A 20825-nucleotide genomic window follows, 5' to 3' on the forward strand; every position below is an offset into this window, starting at 1 on the left:
GTGCCAACCCTTTTCTCTAGCTGAAGGCTTCCCCCAGGCAAAAATTTGGGGGAGGAAGGAATTTTGGGGGACCTAGTAAGGACTCCTACGTCCTGCTAGGAAATCAGGGTTCAGCCCCCACACTCCTCCAACTTCTCCCGGGCTTTGTGTGGAGATACACTGGGGAAGGCCCCAGGTTGGAGTGGGGGTGGCCTGGAGCCGTGGGGCTTCCCCTGGGAGGGGTGGAAATGAGTCTGGGGGAGGGAACAAGAAAAGCTGAGTGGTTCTCCCTTGTGAGGAAGAGGGATGAGGAGTCATGGACTTTGTGGCTGTGAAAGATGGTACCCTTCCAGGGGCTGGCACATCAGTACTGCCTGGGAGTCTGGGCTGTGAAGCAGAGAGGTCAATGGGGTCAGACTCAAGTAGGCCCTTGGGAGCCTCTATTGGTGGATTTGCAGGCACTTGGAGGGTGCGAGCCTGTAGTGTGTGCAGAAGGCCATCACTGGAAGGGGTTTCTCAAATCTAGTGACAGTTCTGAGAAGACGCTGGGCTGGGAATCAGCCTTGACCTGCCACAGCCCTAAATCTCCCATCTCTTTAGTCTGACCCTGAATGCACCTGCTGCCACCCTGGGATACCTCTCTCCTTCACCTCCTACTCCTAACCATGTGGCAGTCTGGCAGGAAGCTAGCTGTAGGCAGCCTGATCACCCCTGTGCCTCCTCCGAGGGGCACAGTCACCCACACATGCCATGACGTTGTTCCTGCCAGCCCGTCTAGTGTGGGGGTGAGAACACGGAGTGGCCTTCAGGTCTGTTTGGGGGACACTGACAGATGAACTGTCCTTCCAGTAACCATTTGGTCTCTAAAGCTGGCTCTGCCTTCCCCGATCTTTCTCACCGGGTCTCTGTTCAGACTTGGAGGTTTTAGATGGATGGTCCTCAGAATTGTGTGATATGTGGGGAGGGTATACCATGACATAAGCTTCAGTGCGCAGATTCGTGTCCCCTGGGATGCCTGAGCAGGGAAGGACCTCTTTTCAGTTGGAGGAGAGCTGAGTTGAGCCCTCAGTGGGGTCTTCTGGGGAGCACTGCCTAGCATCTAGGGTGATGGACATCTGAGGAAGGTAATCCTATCCCTTGACAAATAGGCACAGTAATCCACTCCCAGCACCCCACACCCCTGTCTGGTGGTGGTTGTGGTTTTAGGAGTGTGGGGAACTGGCAGAGCCTCTGGCGAGATGACCAAAGTTGTCATGACTTACTGAGTCTTGAGAAAGAAGTGGAGCCAGTGATACCCCAGCTTGGGAGCCTTTGGCTACACATCCTAGTTGCCGCCTGCCGCCTGTGTCTCCCTCTTCACCCTCCTGCTGCTGTCTGGAGCCCACACAGTTTCTGTGGGATGTGGGGGCAGGGCAGGGCCTGGCTCTCCTTGTGTGTCCAGGAGGTGTTCTGGGAATTGGCAGGATTAGTTGAGGGTGTCTGGGTGTCCCTGCAGGGTGGGCGGCATGCGGAGACCTGGCCCAGAGTGTGAGAAAGTGTCAGTGTTGGTGTGTGTGTCCCTAGTCTGGTTTGGGTGTGGGTGTCTCTTGCTTCGTCTGGATCTTGTCTGGATCTTGCCTCCTTCTCTGGTCCTCACCCCCCCCACAAGCCCCCCCAAGCTGGGACCGCCTGCCTGCTCTCCTCTCACTGCAACTGGAACCTCCCTTGCCTGTTCCAGGAATTTGGTAAGGAGGAGGAAGAGGCAGGCAGGCAGACAGACCTCCCACACGCTAGTCGGCCCGCTGGCCTGGCATCACAGGGAACGTGAAATAGGTGCTGTGGTAGGTTTTGCCTGGCTACATTGGTCCCTTCGTCACATAAGGGTTGCCTCCTGGAGAGGTCCCTAGTGTGCCCTGAGATACCTCGTTCCATTTAGCATCCTGCCCCCAAAGCTCCCTGCTGGACCTCCAGGCTCCATACTCAGTCCCAGTAGCTGGTGGGGGATTAAGCTGCTGCCAGCCTGGCCAGCACCTGTTGCCAACCCCAGCCTTGTAACTGGAGCTAGCCAGTGAGGGGCTGCAAAATGACAGGTGTAATGTCTCCAGCCAGCCCCCAGCCTCCTCTAGATTTGCCTTTCCCTCCTGGTTGAAACTGGGAAAGCCCATCCCCCACCTCTGCAAGTGTCAACCTAATCTAGCCTGGATACTCCGCCTATCCTGCCTGTGGACCCTTTTACCCCACCATTGGCTGCTGCAGAGTTAGGCAGCCCTCCTTCAAGTTCTTAGAGCTCTCCTGCCTTGACAGGGCAGAGTGTGTGCATGTGGGTGTGCATGTGTGGGTGTGGGTGTGCATGTGTGTGCGTGCATGCGCGCATGGTGTGTGTGTGTGTACGCGCACACTCGTGCACGCATTGGGGGAGGCAAATGGGGTGGTTCTCTTAATGTTTTAATTGCATAAAAACTGGGAGCTCAGCTCTCGGCCGGTGGGGAGTCTGGGGCTGGCTGGCCGCCCGGTTTGAGCTAAATATAGCCTGGGACATCTGCAGAGAAGGGAGGGGGGTGGAGGGAGGTTCCATTCCCCTCACCTCAGCCAAGGTGCCCTCGTCAGGGCGGGCACCTTGGAACGGGGAGCGGGGATTCCTCAGCACAAAAGGCAGGGGAGTGGCGGTAGGGGCTGGGCATTTGGGAATTTGCCTGTTCGGAGGCCATAGTGAACCATAGTGAATCGGGAGGCTCAGGATAGGACCCGTGTGGGGGACGTGGGGGACTGGTTAGGTCCTCTGGCCCTGGCTCCTTCTTCCCCAAAGTTGCCTAAGGTCAGGCAGCTTCAGTGTGTCACAGTGACCTCCTCGCTGTGTGCCTGTGAGTACACACCTAGTGGGTGGCCCCTCCCCCTGGGACGGCGGCCCCTTGGGCGCTCCTGCAGACCCCCAGCCCTGCTGTCCCTTGCCCCACAGCGAAACCTTCAGCCCAGGAATCGAGACTTGAGAAGGGGAAGCTGTGGCATGGAGTTCTCTGATCTCCAGTCACGGCAGGAAGTGGAGAGGAGGGGGGAGGAGGGGGGTAACCTTGAGTGGCAGACGGAGGAGGGCACTGTGAGCCCTGTATGAACTGACCGCGCACATGGTGGTGGGGAGGGGGCCACCCTTCTAGCGGGCCCCTCTTCTCTCCAGCTCCAGGTAGGGGAAGTGTTGGGGGACGACAGCTGATTCCCCAAGGGCTGCAAATCCTCCAGTCAGCACCCCCTAACAGTGAGGGGGGGGAGAAAGGTCTTCCTGTCACGTGTTCACCACTTCCTGTCCCACTGTGGTTCCTGGGATGTTTGTTGTTGGTTGCCATGGTGATGGCCGCCGTAGGCACTACCCCTGGTTTTTGTGGGGAGGGACCTGCCCCTCCCCTCAAGGCCCACAATTGGGAGGGGGTGCTTGGGAGGCCTGACTAGGGGGCCCCTTCAAGCTGAGCCTGTGTGTGTGGTCTCTGACGACTCGGGTCCCTGAGGGCCCTCAGACTTCTGTCTGGGAAGGAGTCACAGCCACCTACTCAGACTGTGTTGGGAAGACTGACTTGTGGCCGTGCCTGTGGGAGACTTGATTTGGTGGCGGCATCTCCTCCATCTGAGTCCTTCTGCCTTTTCAGACATGGCTTCCTAGACCCTGCCTTCCTCCCTCCCGTCCTTCCTTCCTCCCTGGAGAGTTTGTGTCTTCTTGGGATCCAAGCTGGTGTAGAGGGGACTGGGGGCCACCAGGCCCCTGATGTTTTATGGGTGGGGAGACAGTGAGCAGCTCTGTAGCCACGCACAGCGGCACCAGCTTCTCTGGGCTTCAGCAAGCTCTGTTCTCCAAGGGAAGGCCCAAGAGCTCAGGGACCATTTTCCCCACCTAACGTGGGCTTCTCTGCTTGGCTAGGCATGGAGAAGGGAAGCGATTCCCCCTGATTCTTGCTGGACTAAGGGGCTCCCTGTGGAGTAGGAAGTTCCTGGGGGGTCCTAGGGTGTGGGGTTGTGGGGCAGGGCTTAGTCTGACTCAGACCTGGCCTGGGGTCAGAGCCAAAAGGATATCCTGAGCTAGGAGGGGGTGTTCCTGGCTTCCCTGCAGCTTGGGTCCCTGGGGAGGGTGATGGGAGGGGACTGGTAGCATCTAGCTCTATTGGCAGTGTGCCCTAGGATTCAGAATGCAGCAGGCTGGGGTTGGGGCTGAGCTGAGGCGATGAGTGGGGAGTGATGTAGCTCACCTCTCCTTGCTGCTGCCCTGTTTGCCATACACACACACACACACACACACACACACACACACCTTCCCCTAATTATGAGTGAATTGTGCTTCCTGCATGGTGGAGATGGTGAGGGGTACAGTTGCCAAGGTGGGGGTGGGGAAAGCCCCATGCCAGGCTGGGTATGCACATCGGTGGTTTCCAGGCTGGGGGGTCCCCTTTGTGCCCGTTTGGTCCCCCATAGACACAAACAGAGTTGCTGTTGTACTGTCCACACACTCCTGTGGTCTGGCTGTGGCCAAGGCAGGCTCATTTCTTCCTCTTCCTGTTTTCTTCCTTCCTCATGGGTTGGCCCCCTCTTCCTGTAGGCCTGGGCTGCCCCCTGCCCTTTCACCTACTCTCTGCTTCCATGGAAGGACCCAGTTGCAGCCCTGGTTCTGGTTGGGCCCCTCGGCCACCCTGTGCTTCGGAAGTCCTGAATATATGTCCCTCAGGAACACGGGCGGGGTGTGGTAAAGTCTATACTCCTTTTTCTCGGGACCCAACTTGTCCTGGCCTCGCATTTTCTGATTGAGCCTCATGCTTGCCAGTCATTCACAGCTGATATGTGGCTTCTGGGAGCTGGGACAGAATTTTGGTTTTGTGGAGTATAAATAGAAGACGTATGAGAACCATTCTTGTGGGATGAGGCGCTGTGTCTTAATGTGGGCACTGTTGACATCCAGCAGCAAGATTCTGTTTTTCCCCCCCAACCCCCGAGACAGGGTTTCTCTGTGTAGCCCTGGCTGTCCTGGAACTCACTCTATACACCAGGCTGGCCTCGAACTCAGAGACCCACCTGCCTCTGCCTCCTGAGTGCTGGGATTAAAGGCGTGCGCCACCACTGCCCAGCTAAGATCCTGTATTCTTACCTCGCTGACCCCCTAGAGAGGACATGCTCAGAGCCTGCCTTCACACTCTGGGGCAGGTTGGCCTGCCAGGCCTAGCTGTAGAGACACATGCTGGCAGTGTGTAGGGCTGGTGGGGAAGGACCGTGCCTTCTGTCTGGGCCTGGTTCTAGAAGCCTTTGGTGGTCTTGCCCTCAGTGAGGTGGAGCTGTGACTGGGAGAACTCCTGGAGAAGAGGGTAGTGTTCACAACTGCCTCCCAACCTGGTCTGCAGATGAAGCTCTGTAGGGGACGGGAGAGGTTGTGGCTTCGTGTGGTGTGTACAAGCACTTTTCCTGGAAAGCTTTAAATAGTTCTAGCCCACTGTTCTAGCTTGAAATCGGTCCTGTCCTGCCCTGCCCCTGCCTGGCCAGCTCAACCAACTCCAGGCAGGGTAGGGGGTCCAGAGTGTTCCCCCCCTTCCCTCCCCATCTTGCCAGGGCTGGAGGCCCTCCCACCCAAGTTGCCTTTGAGCTCTGTGTCTCATTTGCATATGATTCATTAACTGTCTCGAATGCTTAGGAAACCCCCATCTCCCCTTGTTTTAAGCTCCCCAGTCTTTGCCCCTTCTGAGGGAACTGCTTGGGGCTGGGTGTGTAACTTGGTAAAGTGCTTGCCTGGCGTGCAGGAAGCCCTGGGTTCTGTCCCTGGGCACCATGTAACCCTGTCACGGTGGTGCATGTCTACCACACCAGGATTCTGGAAGTGGAGGCTGGAGAGTCAGAAACTCAGGGTCGTCAGCTAGTTTGAGGCCAGCTTGTCTCAAAGAATGCGCATAAAACAGGACTGCTTGACTTCTGTCCCAGGGGAACCCTCTTGGTGAAGGAGCACAGAGTGGAGCGGGTGGATGAAAAAGGGAGACCTGAGAGGCGGCTCTGCCAGGTCTGGGGGCCTCTAAGTTCTTTCTCCCCAGGACACGGGAGGAAATGGTCTATTTCTCTTCCCTCCCCAAATCCAAAGATTTCCCTTTTTTGGTTTGTGAAATACAAGAAGGGAATTTGGGAAAGCGTTGTGGTCAGGCCTCTGCCCACACCCCAGATATCCCTCTCCCCACAACCCTCCCCTCCGTCTGGGAGGAAGCAGATCCAGAAAAATGGGTACCGTTCCCTGCTAGCCCTGTCCACAGTGGCTGGCCCTGGTTGGGGCGAGGTGGAGAGCCCAGGGACCCCAGGAGATGGTGAGAGATGGTTGGGGAGGGAGACAAGCGCCTGCCCAGCACCAGGCGGTACTAGGTGCCTTCCAGGACCTCGTTTATCAAGGGAGACAGTTCACAGGCAAGTAAACATGCTTAGAGAGGTTAAGCCACTTGCCTAAGGTCACCCAGAGTGGCAGAGCTGAGATTGGACACTTCAGACCTCGGGTTTTTTCCGCCATCTTCATGGCTGCCGTGGCTCTCACCTTTTTTTTTTTTTTTTCCATAAAGTGTGTGGCTCTGGAGTGATGTGCATGGTGTGTGTGTGTGTGTGTGTGTGTGTGTGTGTGTGTGTGTGTGTCTGAAGGTGCCAGCTGATCATGATACCTTTTAGGGATTAAAGAGCCCAGTAAGAAGGGGTGCATGGCTGGTGGAGGTACTCCTGCCCCTCACCCCTTTTTCTGCTGGGCGCAATGGATTGGAGGTACAGGTCTGTGGTTTTCTCTCGCTGGCAGAGGGTGGGGGTGAGATGTGGGTGGCTTGTTTTCACTCTTTGGTGCTGGTTTAAATTCTCTGGCCTGGGTACAAGGGGCCAGGGTGCAGGCACCTCTGTGAGGATCATGGCTCCCGAAGCTCCGCCTCACCATCTTTGCCCCTGCCTACCCCTGTTCCCTGGGTAGCCTGGCCGTTGGCCCATTTCTGTGACCTTTGTCCCCACCCTCATCGGAGAGGCCCTCCCTCTTCCCTCAGGGAGCTAAACAAGTTTGCATTGAAGTGTGTAGGCCCAGCTGGGTTGGGCAAGCAGAGGCTCTTCAACCTTCCAGACTTTTCCCCAGAGGTGTGTGTTTGGGTAACTAACCTCTTCCGGGAGAGACTTGAGGCATTTGTTCTAAGGTAGATACCTTTAGTCTTCTGTGTGGGCAAAGCTGGATTCTAGAATGTGAAAGACTGAGCCTCAAAAAGTCTGAGCCAGGTGTCACCCCCACCACCACCACCACCCCAGCAAGGTCAGGATGCTGGGGTTTGGAGTGAGTAGCTTTTTGGCTTCAGCCATGGCTCTGGTGGCCTCTCTTTGGTTAGCTGCCTCCTAGGCCTTACCTATAGGGAGGTAAGCCTCTGTGTAGACATGAGTCCACCTGAGGGCTGGGGAATCCTGGTACATGTTGATTGATGTTGGGGGCCACAGTTTCGGGGACGACCCACAGGGAGGACCCTGGGAGCATCTCCTAGCATGAGAAGCAGGTCCACGGGTAAGCTAGGCTGTGTGAAGCCTGGGAAGAGAACGTGCACCTTGGGAGACTGTAAGGCCACAGTTGTATGTCTTCTGGGAGTGTATACAGGAGCCCATGCACACAAGTCCTGAACTGTACCCATTGTGTGCTGGGGCCAGGTGTGGAGACATGCTATCTCTAGGCTGCCTCTGCTCACATGCTTGCCTGCACACAGGCTGTGTGCAGCAGGCGTGCTCTTGACCACCCAGATGTTCTCTGTAGGCTTGCATGTGTGAGTTTCTGCGAGTCTGGGGGGTATCTGTATGAGGGTCTGAGTGTAGGCACTGGCTGATGACGTCAGCCAGCCCTCTTCCTCCCCAGTCTGGCTCTCTCAGCCCATGTTCCTGTGGTATGGGATCCCATAGGAGATGGGGGACAGAGTGGAAGCTGGCCCTGTAGGTGGAGCCCCTGTTGTTCTCTGACTTCAGTCATCATCAGCCCATGAAGGGAAGGAGACACCTCATTCAGGAGTGAGGCCCAGTGGTTGGTGTGATGAATTACGGTAGAGATCATGGTCGTTGATACAGTGCAGATTTCACTCTGGAGGCAGCTGTTGCTTCTGCGGCCACTATCTGTCCCTTTCTCTGTCTTCCTCAGTTAACAGAAGATACAGGCTGGGACAGTCGGCAGAGGACACAGTGCTCTTGCACAGTGGCCTTGGCAAGAATCCCTCATTCTCCTCCTGGTCCCCAGCCAAATGCTGGTTATATATGCATCCTCCAGTCTCCAGGTTTAAGCCTGGAGCTTGGAGCTTGGAACCTGGTATGTCCTAAGTTTGGGGAGTAGGGATGGAGGGAGAATGTTGGAAAGGGACAATTCTTTTTTTTTTTCCCCTGAGACAGGGTTTCTCTGTGTAACAGCCCTGGCTGTCCTGGATCTCACTCTGTAGACCAGGCTGGCCTTGAACTCACAGAGATCTGCCTGCCTCTACCTCCTGAGCGCTGGGATTAAATGCATACGCCACCATGCCCAGCAGAAAGGGACAATTCTTATTTTAGGTCTCTGTAGCTCTTTTTTTTTTTTTTTTTCTTTTAAAGAGCTTTACTGAGATACTAACTCACATACCAGGTCCCCATTAAAGTATGCAGTTTAAGTCCAGCATGGGTGGTGTATACCTGTAATCTCAGCCCTCTGGAAGGTGAGACCGAAAGCTTGCAAGTTCGGTGCCAGCCTGAGAGGTTTAGTGAGTGAGCCCCTTTTGAAAAAGAAGCCAGAAAGACAAAGAGGGTACAGTTGCATGGTTTTCCCAGGTTTGTAGACAGTTGCATGGTTTTCCCAGGTTTATAGAGTCATGTAGCTACCGCCGCTGCCGCCGCCGCCGCCGCTGCTGCCGCCGCCGCCGCCGCCACCACCACCGATGTTAGAACATTTTCACCACCCCCAAAAGTTCCCATACCCATTAGCAGTCACTTCTCATTTCCCTCACATTCACACCCTAGTTCCTAGTAACCGCAAATCTATGCATACAGATCTGCTTCTCCTGGACATTCTTAGAAGTCCAGTCATACAACAACGATCGATGATTGTCTTTGGCAACTGTCCTCCAGGTTGGGCCGTGTTTGTGTGTCTGTCAGTTCTTTGTTCTCTTTTTTTTTGGGGGGGGCACAGAACTACTCTAGTGTGTCGGGGACCCACCATTTTAGACCTTTGGGTCGGTTTCACTGCTCCCTTTTGACCTGTGACCCTGCTCTGAACATGGACACACAAACCTTCTTGTGCGTGACTTCATTGTCTTGTTAGGTACCTAGGAGCGGACTTGCTAAGTGTGCTGGTGCCGTGTTTAAGTTTTTGAGGAACTGCTCAGCTGTTCTGCAAAGCAGTTAGTGTTCGAGACTTCCACCAGCCATGCGTGGATTCATTTCTGCATATTCTCAACCAGTACTTCTGATCTGACTTGGATGTGTGCACAAGGACCTGTGTTTATATGTGGGGGCCAGTGTTGGGTGCCCCCCCCTTTTGGATTTTTAAGACAGGGTTTCTCTGTGTAACAGCCTTGGCAGTCCTGGAACTCACTATGTAGACCAGGCTGGCCTTGAACTCACAGAGATCTGCCTGTCTCTGCCTCCAGAGTCCTGGGATTAAGGGCATGCACCACCATGCCTGCCTGGGTGTCTTTTCTCAATAGCTCCCCATCTTAGTTTTTGAGAAAGGGTCTTTGAGCGAACCTGGACCTTGCTGCTTCAATTAGGCTGGCTGGCAAACGTCAGGGGTCCTCCTGGCTCTGCCCCTCCGGTGCTGAGATTGCAGGTGTGTGGCACCGTGCCTGGCTTTTTACAGGGTTGCTTGGTATCCAGAATCAGGTCCTCATGCTTGCATAGAAAGCTATTTACCAACAGAGCCAAATCCCTAGGCCCTGTTACCTGGTCACAGCCATCCTAGTGTGTAGACATTTAGGAGTCTTCTTAGGAACAGCACCTGACCGGGAGACCAAAGGAAGCAAGAGCTGGTTTGATCGACTGTGATTATTTTTGTGTCTCGTCTATCATATGTATATGTATGTATGAGATATGTATATACATATTTGTTTTCAAACACGCGTCCCCATACATGTGTGTCATCTACACTCAGATGGATTTGAAGAATCCTTAGCTCTGTTTCTCCATTTCCCTTTCTGCTTGCTGTTGCCTATCTGGCCGTGTCATGGAATCTGTACGTCACAGCCGTGTCTCTCCCCCAAGGTGTTATCTGTGTACACCCTCTGGCCTCAGCTGATCAAGGGGGGTGTGGATCTGTGTACACTCTGCTGAGAGGAGCATCTGGTCTTGCGTGTCCTGTCCGCTTACTACCTCATCCCCTGTGTGTTGCTTTTGCAGATGGAAGTATAATAAAGTCTGAACTCAGTCTCTCTTGCTGCTGGGAGCAAGGACTTCCATCCTAGGCAAGCCTTGCCTTCCTGACTTAGGGTTCCCCAGGGCCAGCTGGGCTTCCCAGGGCCACCTGTACTGTTCGGTATTGGAGATGTTGCCTGGGATACCTGAAGATCCATTTCCCTGAGTGTATATGGAATTGGGCCTCCTCCTCAAAGGAGGGATGTACTGATCTGGGATGCTGGGTCTTAGGTTTAGGGGGGAAGTGGTGTGAGAGGCCCCCCCCAACTTAGGAGTCATTTTTCTGAGAAGTGCCAACGCTTTAGGGAAGCGGCTTCTCCCCCTCCCTGCCAGCACACGTTCTCTGTATCTTGACCTCAGGTAACCCACACTGGGGGAAGGAGAGCCAGCTGCCTGCCTCAGCTGCATTGATCTTTGGGGTGCCACTGTGTGGACCCTTTCTCAAACATTCTGGGTGAGAGGCCCTCCCATACTCTGGGCTCTGACCCTATAATCCCCAGTCTGGCTGTGCTATCCTGACACCCCCAGCAGTGTCTGGGCCCTGGTCCTAGGCTGGCCCTGCCAGCCAGGCATGGTGCCAGGTGTCTGCTCAGCTGGGTGCCACAGGAAAATCTCTGGCTGCCCAGGTTGGGGAGCGCCATGGGGAATCCCGTGTGCCTGCTCAGTGCCCACTTACCTGTCTTTCCTCTTTTCTGCAGCGCCACAGGACATGCCACCCCCCAGCTGCCTAGCTGGGGCCCTTCTGGCAGTGGCATCCTTGTTGACACCCTGAAGACCAGCTCTGGACCTTCCTACAAAAGTGTCTTCTCACAGAACTGCTTAAACCAAAGGATCAACTCTTGGGACATCCCCCAGTCCACCTGGCCCCTGGCTGGGGAGGGGGCTCCAGAAAGCTGAAATTAACTCACTAACTTTGGACTGCGGCTCCAGGGACAGAAGGGGGTGGGGGTGGGCTGACCACCCAAACCCCCTCTGGGCCCAGGCCCCATGGCTGGAGGAGGAGAGACCGCATGAAGCCCGTCACAGCCGCCTGCCAGACTGTTTGCCCGCCGTGACTGGGACCGCTTGGTATGGCCAGCAACAGCAGTTCCTGCCCGACACCTGGGGGCGGGCACCTCAACGGGTACCCGGTGCCCCCCTACGCCTTCTTCTTCCCCCCCATGTTGGGTGGACTCTCCCCTCCAAGCGCCCTCACCAGTCTCCAGCACCAGCTTCCAGTTAGTGGATACAGCACACCATCCCCAGCCAGTAAGTCTAGGAGGGGGAGGCCTGGGGGTGGGGAGTGTGGAAGGTGGCCAGGCCTCAGGATGTGACTTCCTGGACACATCTGTTCTGCTGGACCCACAGTGAGTGACAAAGGTCTTTTCTAGACTTAGGGGGACCATTGTGCATGTGTATGTGGCAGGGAGCTTGAAGATGGTCCCACTGCTGCTAGCCAATCAGTGGTGGTTTGATGTTGGGGGTGGTGGAGGAGAGATGAAACCATCTTGTTCCTTCCTATGTTATTGTCCATCTTTGTCCCCTGTGTCCCTGGTGCTGTGCTATTGAGGGCCTTATAAATAGCTCTGAGGAGGCATGGATGCAGAGGTGGATAAACAAACCTCTCAGCCTTTGGTGGAAACGGCAGCTCTCCACTGTGCGTGAACCCCACCTCCACCCCACACCCCACCAGTGCTCTGAGGAAAGGGCTTCAAGAGACAGCCCAGGGCTGCTCAGCACAGCTGGAGCCCTTGCCCTCCCCCTGCCAACTCCCCCGCCCCAGAAGGACAGGGAGGGACTCCATGGGGGCTTTCCGCCTGGACTCTGGCCTTGGACACATGGACAGGCTTGGCAGGGCCCGTGTTTTCTGCCTCTACCCTCGGCCATGAGGGTCACAAGTTGGCTGAGCAGGGGTCTCAGTACCCTGCCCTGGCTGGCCAAGCCAGGTAGTGGGAGGTGTCAGTGTCTATGGCCAGCTGGCAAAGGCCAGGCTTGGGGCCTGCCAGGCCGCTTACAGTAACTCTGGCCCCCAGGGCCCAGCTGGGCTCCAGGCCAGGGCCTATGAGGAGGGAGCTGGGCCTGGCCTGGGGCAGGAGGGGGTAGAAGAAGCAGGAGAGCAGGCCATGGCTGGCTGGCCGGCCGGGCTGGCTGGCCGGTCAGCTGCTGACCTGGGAAACGTGTCCCACCTCTCCTGGTTGGCAGGGACTAATAAGAGTCCTGCCTGGCACCCACTGCCCCTCCCACAGCCATTGGCAAGCTGCCTGGCACCACTGCCCTGTGTGCCCGGCTGGGCTGGGTCAGTGTCCCCTTCTTGGTGTGGGGGCAGCACTCTCTCCTCGGAGCCAGGGAGTCTCTTTGTCCCTGGGGCAGGCTCTGGCTGGGCGCCTCACTGCCCACAACTGGCCGTCTGCCCACAGCCACCACTGCTTCCTGGATTGCCGCCTCTGCCTCTGGCTTTGTCGCAGCCCCCCTCCCATCCCCCGTGCCCCACCAGCCTTCAGGAGCAGATAGTCTATGCCCATGTTCCTTTAAGTCTCCAATCCCTTATACTGTGGGGCTAGGGAGCAGACAGGTGCTACCTCAGTTTCTCCCTGATAGCAACTCCTCAGGCCTTCACCTTCCTCCCTTTTCTTCTTTCCACCTTACACAGGAGAGGCTGAGAACCACATTCTGTTCTGGTGGTTCTAGTCTGTGCTGATGGGGCGAACAGAGTTGCTGGGCACTGGGGCATTGGGCGAGTGCACCTGTGTAAAAATACCACCTGCAGTCTGGGGGTGGGGGTGGGGGGGGGGGCGGTGGCGGCGGCACACCTTTGATCTCAGCACTCTGGAGGCAGAAGCAGGTGGATCTCTGAATTCAAGGCCAGCCTGGGCTACAGAGCGAGTTCCAGGCTAGCTAGGATTACACAGAGAAACCCTGTCTCGAAAAATCAAAACAACAAAACCAAAGCTCCCTGCATTTGAAGGCAGCAAGAGTTCCTAATGTCATCCATTCTCGGAGCTGGGAGAATTATACTTTCTTCCAGGAAAGGGTTCCTGCGAAGCTCTTGTTACATTTCCATGTGATGGTAACGAGGGGCTGGACAGACTCACTGGAGGGCTGCAAGGGGATTTGGGTTCTGAGCCCTGTGGAGAGACAAAGTAAACTCTTTGCCTTCCCCCGGAGTGTTGCAGGCTCCTTCCTCTTTCTTAGAGTTGGGTGGGGAGAGCCCCCACCCTGGTAACCTACTCCCAGGGTGGGGTGCCCATATTTCGGGCAAATGGCAGCCTTCTCTGGCTTTCTCCACCCAGGTTAGGCAATACCCTCTTCCTGCCCCCTCCTCTGTGAGCTTGTGGGTTTCCCACCCTCCCCCCTCTCGTAGTAAACAACAACAGCTCTTCCTTCCTACTCCCCAGCCTCCAACACCTTCTAGGACCAGGGACCGGAGGCCTGGCCATGGGTCTGAGACCACCAGGCATTCCAACTCCCTCTGCAGTGCTCAGGGTACCTGGAAACAGCTCCGAATTTTCCACTTTTAGCCTCTCCTTGGGACTAGGACAGGGGTCAGGCAGTTCCTGGAGATGGGAAGTAGTGGCTTTTCTTCCATGTCTGTGTGGAGCCATGCCCACACACCCTGGTCACCTCCCAGGCTCCCTGCTCCAGTCCCGCAGCATCGCGGAGTGTCCAGATGGCCTCCCTTCCCAGTCCTCTTGCTAGGTTGCACCTTAGGTGTCTTGCATGAACTCTGCAGAGAGCAGGTGACCTGTGAGAGGATGAAGCCCTGTGGGGAGGCTAGGTATTGTCCTGCTGCTAGTCTCCTAGGGAACCAGGGTGGAGGCCCCAGAGATAGCACTAGACTCCTTTCCCTGTGGTGCTCTGGCTCTTTGGTGCGTTTACTGTGGAGGCTTAGACTTGTGTGTGCAGTGTAAGGAGGGTCAGGGTTGTGGTTTTGGGAGACGGGGTCAAGGCTGAGCATGTTGAAAAGGGGGATTAATGGCTTGTGTGTATGGGATGAGGATTCTAGAATTCAGTGTGTTTAAAGAGCATCAAATCCAGAGCTGGGAGGGGAGTGTCAGTCTGTATGCTGGGACTGTGTGTGGCGGTGGCTGGGGGCATGATTTAGGGCAGAGGTGTCCTGGTTTAAGGGCCTAAGGAAGGGGGTGTGACCTTCCTTCAGCTTGTGTTTGGGAAAAGAACACTATCTCTAATGTTCTTGTGACTCCCGGCCTGAGAACACACAGTGGACTTTGTCTTCTTATGCACCTTGGAATTCCTTGGGCTTTGAGGTTAAAAGCTCGGACATCATATCACTTCTAGAGTGATCTCTTGGCATGTTTCCTCCTCTGTAACACAGGGACCTTACCAGATACCTAAGAGGGCCAAGTTAGGCTAGGCACATCCAGGGAGTGCGCACTCGGTGTGTGCCTGGCATGTGACCCAGTAGAATGGGAGGCTGCTGAGCACCTACTGAAAGTCAGGACTTTAACTGTGCCTTAAAAACCTTCATCTGCCAGGTGGTGGTGGCGCACACCTTTAATCCCAGCACTCGGGAGGCAGAGCCGGGTGGATCTCCAGGAGTTCGAGGCCAGCCTGGTCTACAGAGTGAGATCCAGGACAGGCACCAAAACTACATAGAGAAATCCTGTCTCGAAAAACCAAAACCAAACCAACCAACCAACCAAACAAACAAACAAACAAAAACCCTTCATCTGGACTGTTCCAGGAGAGGCACCTTGCACTCGGTGGCAAAGGAAGGTAGAAGGTGATGAGCAGTTACTGTGCAGTAGAAACTATCCTGGGAGCTATAAAGCGGGTCTGTTTCCCACCATCCAGACAGGCAGGTTCAGAAGGAGACTGTGGGGGACAGTCTGGGGCATAGGAAGAGTATAGGGGCCTCAGTGGTGGTGTTGAATCTTGTCCTTGTTGCTGGAGACCCTGCTTCTGACTTCTCCCAGTAGGGGGCGCAGGGAAGGACACTCCCCTATTCCCCACCCCCACCCCGCCTCCTTCTGTGTTTTGGATTTGGGGACTGGAGAGAAAGATAAGAGGCCCAGGGAAAAATCTCCATCCTGCCCTGGAAGCTGTGGATACAATCTGTTCACACCCTCACTCAACCCCTCTCTGCCCTCCTGCAGCCCAGCAAGAACATGAGCCCCAGCCGCCTCCTCCCATCCCCAGACAGACTGAGGGAACACAGTGTAAAAGCCGTAGTTCTTATTCATATTTTGTTGCAGTTTGGGGGGCAGGGGCGGCAGGGAAGTTAGAAGCAATCAGTAGAGGAGTTGGGGCAGGGATCTGACAGGGTGGCTACAGATTTTCCTTCCACATGTTGGCTGGGTACTTATCTAGATGTGGGGATGTGGTTCCCTCCTCCTCCTCCTCCATCTTCCCAGAGCCCAGGCCTAGGAAGGAGGGGGGTGTGCTTTTCTCCCCATCCCTTGCTCTGCTGTTACCCCTACCTTCTGCTTTTCCAGGACAATGAGGAGGAGAGCCTTGCAGACAGGGTGCTACCTAGCTATGCCTTCCTTGGGGTCCAAAATGCAGTCAGCCCAAAACACCTTCATCCGGGGTTTTCATTGAAAGTGGGGCACCTCACTGTTTATCTCCCAGGAGGGATAAATGGACAGGCTCTCTCAGGGTAGGATGCCAGCATGGATTTGGGGAGGGGACACAGGGGAGGAGGCCTGTCTTCCTCTTTAGGCCAGTCAAGGCCTGTGGCCAACCTCTTGCCAAGGGGTGTGTGCCATGGGCCTGTGCCAGTGAGGTGCAAGGCTGCCTTTGGATATGTGTGTGTTTGGAACTATAGCATCCGAAGGGGTGTGTGTGTGTGTGTGTGTGTGTGTGTGTGTGTGTGTGTGTGTGTTGGGGGCAGGGCAATAGGATCAGATCCCAAGAGAGCAAATGGGAACCTTCTCCAAATAATGTTAGGATAGTGCCTGCTTTCCTGGGATAGACTGGGGTCCCTTAGCCCTGGGAGCATTAGCAATCTGGGCCCTCCCCTGCACAGCTGGACCAGCCTGAAGGCTCAGACTGCTCTCCTACTTGCTCATGGGCAAAAGTCTTTCTGATCAGTTCTTCCTGTGCAGCAGCCTTGGGCAGGTCATTCAACCTTTCTGAGTCTTTTTGCCCTTCCCATCTGCCTCTGGCAGGCTGCTTGCTGTGAGGCCACAGTGACCTGCTTGCTGGGCATGGCCTCCAGTAGCTTCAAGTACCTTTGAGGACAGGGGAGGGGCGGAGCTGGGTATTGTCTCAGGGATGGCTGCCCTGTATTAGGACCTGATGTCTTGTCTGGCACCCGCCTCATGTTTTGTCTGTTGTCCCTTCCGGATGAAGGTGGGCAGAGGAGGGAGCCCTGCTTGGCCCAGGCTGGGGGGTGGAGGTGGTGGTAGTGAGGATTCAGCCCACACCTGCTAAGGGCTTGCTCAGCACAAAGCCCCGAGGGAGCTGGGGTTGGGAGATGAGACTGAGCATCAATGAGGCCACAGCCTGCAGGCAGCTGCCACCCAGTATCCCAGCCCCTGCTGCAAGCCAGAGCCTCCCCCCCCCCTTCTCTCACTGCCCCAGGACACTGCGTTCCTCCTTGACCTGCTTCTCGACCTCATGGCTGCCAGAGCAGACACCTCACCCCAGCTTTTCTGTCTAGCTTCGGAAATCCTGTTCATCCTTCAAGGGAGGATTTTTTTTTTTTTTTAAAGCTAGGGATCTTCACATGGCCTCTTCCCAGAATCCATCTCAGATATCCCCTTCCTCATGGCATTCTCCTCCTTCCTTTGAATGCGTTGTTCTGTGTCTCTACCATGAAGTTACTTCTCCTTGGTTTCTCTGTTAGGTGCCAGTTATCTGGAAGACCTTTGCTTGATCATGAGGGGCATCGTCAGGTCCCTTTAGCACCTTGCAGCTGTGAGCACAGAGTCTGCCACATCACTGGTGCCAGGAGCTACATTAGTGAGCAGAAAAATATGGAGAGCGTCCATGCCAACACCTCACACTGGACCCCACCTCAAATGGACCCCAGCACTCATGTGCAAGCCCCTGCCCTCTCTTGGGTGTCCCACAGCCTTCTGCCCTGGGGCAAGTGGCCTTTCTGTCATCTTGGGAACCTTGTTATTGCAGGTCCACCTCACAGCTGGGGATAGTGGAGGGTGGGTCTGTAATCCCAGCAATAAAAGGCTGAAACAGGAGATTGGAGTGCAGTTAAAGGCCAGCCTCCATTACATAGGGAGACCTCGCATCCCTCATCAGAACCCAAAAACTGTATACCGGATATTACCTACTCTCCCTCCAGCTCCCCCACATTGATTTCACTTTTCACCTTTCTTGTGGGGGACAGGGAGGTGACTGAGTAGGTAGAGGCGCTTACCACCAAGCTTGACAACCTGAGCTTGATCCTGGGGACCCACATGGTGAAAGAAAGCCAGTTCCTAAAAGCGCTCTCTCTGTCTTTCTCTGTCTGTCTCTCTAAAAAGATATAACTTTATGTGTATGGGTTTTTGTTTTCATGTCTCCCTACCATGTGTGTGCCTGGCACCCTCAGAGGACAGAGGAAGGTTTTAGATCACTCAGAACTGGAATTAGGAATCATGAGCCATCATGTACATGCTGGGAATTGAACCAGGGTCCTCTGGAAGAACAGCCCACTAGTTTTAACTGCTGAGCTATCTTTCCAGTGTCCACCCCCCCACACACACCTCTTTCTTTTTGGGTCACACTGTATATCCCTGGCTGGCCCGGAATTCACAGAGATCCATCATCATCTACCTCCTAAGTGCTGGGATTAAATGTGTGCACTGCCATACCCCTTGGAGGTTGTCCTCTGACATCCATACACATGCTGTGGAATGCATAAACACACCCAGTAAATGAGAGCTTATTTGAAAGTATCTTGTGACTCCATCATCCTCTGTTACCACAGCTACTTAGGCTCACCTTGTCTGCTGTTGAGATTACCGTGATGTTCTTTTTAATCTTTTTTGGTTTTTCAGGACAGGGTCTTTCTGTGTAGCTCTGGCTGTCCTGGAACTTGTGCTGTAGACCAGGCTGGCCTTGAACTGAGAGACCCAGCTGCCTCTCTCTCCAGAGTACTGGGATTAAAGGTGTGCACCACCATAGCTGACCTCTAACTGGACATTCTTGCCCTCTTGCAACTCACTCTTCATAACCTGGAAAGGTCTTTTTACACTGCAGTGGGATCTCGCCTCTCCTCTTCAGGTCTACAAGCCCATCTGGTCTGGGCTGGCCTCAGCTTACTCTCCGGCTTAGATCTGTGGACCCCTCCGCTGGGGTTTTGTTATCCACCCTTTCTGGTCTTTTTTGCACAGCCACCACCTCTCACTGCTGCTTTCCTTTCCCTGACTCTGAACTTCACGTTTCTTTAGGTCTCCGCCTTGAGTTCTTCCCTGACCTTTGAACTTAATTGTCCCTAAGAGCACACTATGTTTGTGTCATGATACCACTTACTGTCTTGCAGTGTGTGTGTATATATAAATATATTTGTGAGGATGTAATTATTTGCCTGTTTTTTTTGTCACTCCATAAGTCTTTTAAGGGTGCACTCACTAGGTCAGCCATATTAAAAGGCGCTCAGAAAGTACACTTTATCTTTTTCACCAAAAACTTCCGGTTTGGTGGGCACATGAGCTTTGGTGGCAGTTTGCTGTATTCATTTATAAAGCCTCCCCTCAGGGCTGGAGAGATGGCTCAGAGGTTAAGAGCACTGGCTGCTTTTCCTGAGGTCCTGAGTTCAATTCCCGGCAACCACATGGTGGCTCATAGCCATCTATAATGGGATCTGGTGCCCTCTTCTGGCCTGCAAGGACACACACAGACAGAATACTGTATGCATAATAAATAAGTCTTTAAAAAGGAAAAAAAAAAGCCTCCTCTCTTGCCACAGCAGGACTAGGGATTGAACCTGGGGTTTGGGGCATACCAGGCAAACATTCTGCCAGTGAGCTACATCTCCAGTGTATTTCTGACAGGTCTCATGTATCAAAAGCTGGCCTCAAACTTGCTAAAAGTAGCCAAAGATAACCCTAGAGCTTCTTTTTGTTTTTTGAGACAGGGTCTCACTGTATATAGCTCTGGCTGACCTGGAACCCCTTATGTAGTCCAGGACTTGGACTCAAGAGATCCCCCTGCCTCTGCCCCCCAAGTGCTGGGATTACGGTTAGGGTTAGGTGGTTAGAGGTTAGGGTTATGGCAACCCTAGAACTTCTGATTCTCCGGCCTCCGCCTGCCCAACGTTGGGATTATAGCGTGTGTATGGTACTGCTCTGTCCACTTCTCCAGCCCCTTCTCTAAGCCCTTTCACATTTTAACCCTTTAAAAAATCGAGACACCTTTTCACTGTGTCGTTTCACAAGATGTTGGTTCACTCTGTGTGTAACCCAGGCTGGCCTTGCATTTGTGGCTCTCTTATCTCAGTCTGTAGCTGGGACAATAGGCTTGTACCTCGGGCAGGTTCTCGGAGTTGATGTAAGAAGTAAGTGGCAGCATATTGAGGAACCTGACCTTGAGCAGGGAGATAGCTCATTCGTTCAAGCGCTTGCTGTACAAGTGTGAGGACCCCTGGACATCACGTATGGACAAAACCTGGCTTCTAGGTTAACCTGTGCGTTCTTATCCCTTCTTTGAAGAGAGCAGGATAATAGGATACCCTAGTCTTCTGTGAGTATGCCTTCTTTCTAGGGACCTACCTAACCTAGGGGTTTCTTCCACGGAAGAAACATCCTAGGGAGGAAGTGGTCAGCTGGAAAGCACCAGTCTCTCCTTTTATCTGTCCTGGGCTGGCCCATCCCAGTTCCCGGGCTGGGAGACACCCTGGGCGGAGCTTTGCTCGCCGGAAGCACGCAGAGTGTGGGAGGAGAGCTCCCCGCTTGTGTTTGTGCTAACAGCTCAGTTCTGCAGCGCCGGGTTCCGGCGGGCGAGCTGGCAGCCGGAGTCTCACATGATGTCACAGACAGTGACACAAGCTGGGTGTCTCATTCCGACACAGCGCCCAAGCTGCACAATGTCATACCCAGGACACCCAGCATGCCACATTGGTGGCTCTCACGCTGGGCCACCTGCACCTGGGCTCTGTGCCCATTGCCCGTGTGTGCCGAGTTTGGGGCCGGACCTGGCCGAGACGGTGGCCGGTGGGCGAGCCTCGAGGGCGGGTTGGCGAGCGGGTGATGTCATGGGCAGCGGTGGGTGGGTCACTAGGAGGTGAGGCGCCGCCAGGCGAGTTCAGCTAGAGTTCAGCCGCATTGCATTAGGCAAATGAAGCCGGGGCTGGGTGGGGGGGTGTGTTTTTAGGGGGAGGACACCGGGACCATCCCCACCTCCCCGCTGCAACATCGCTGGCCGGGGAATGACCAGAAGTACTAGGGAGGCTGGGAGCCGGAACTGGGATGGGGAGGATTCCCTCCTTTCTTCGGTCATGCCTCCTGGTGCACGCCGCTCTCCGAACCCAGCCTGGCTCTGTGCTCGGCTCATTTCCCGCCTCTGCTCCCACCCCGAGGCTCCCTCACTCGCGGTCCACATGCCGCCGTCTGGCCCTCGCT

General features: G+C 54.9%; 1 protein-coding gene across 2 annotated transcripts in view; it reads left to right on the forward strand.

The window, feature by feature from the left end:
* Nucleotides 1–20825, forward strand: part of Rara (retinoic acid receptor alpha) — a 46616-nt gene that overhangs the window by 11128 nt on the left and 14663 nt on the right. For both annotated transcript variants that reach the window (XM_036197324.1, XM_036197325.1), the window contains exon 2: nucleotides 11022–11571. In XM_036197324.1, coding sequence (XP_036053217.1) covers nucleotides 11394–11571 — 178 coding nt within the window. In that variant the 5' untranslated portion in view covers nucleotides 11022–11393. The remainder of the gene's footprint in view (nucleotides 1–11021; nucleotides 11572–20825) is intronic.

The sequence above is a fragment of the Onychomys torridus genome, chromosome 8 (genome assembly GCF_903995425.1).
Source record: "Onychomys torridus chromosome 8, mOncTor1.1, whole genome shotgun sequence".
In the NCBI taxonomy this organism is placed as follows: domain Eukaryota; kingdom Metazoa; phylum Chordata; class Mammalia; order Rodentia; family Cricetidae; genus Onychomys; species Onychomys torridus.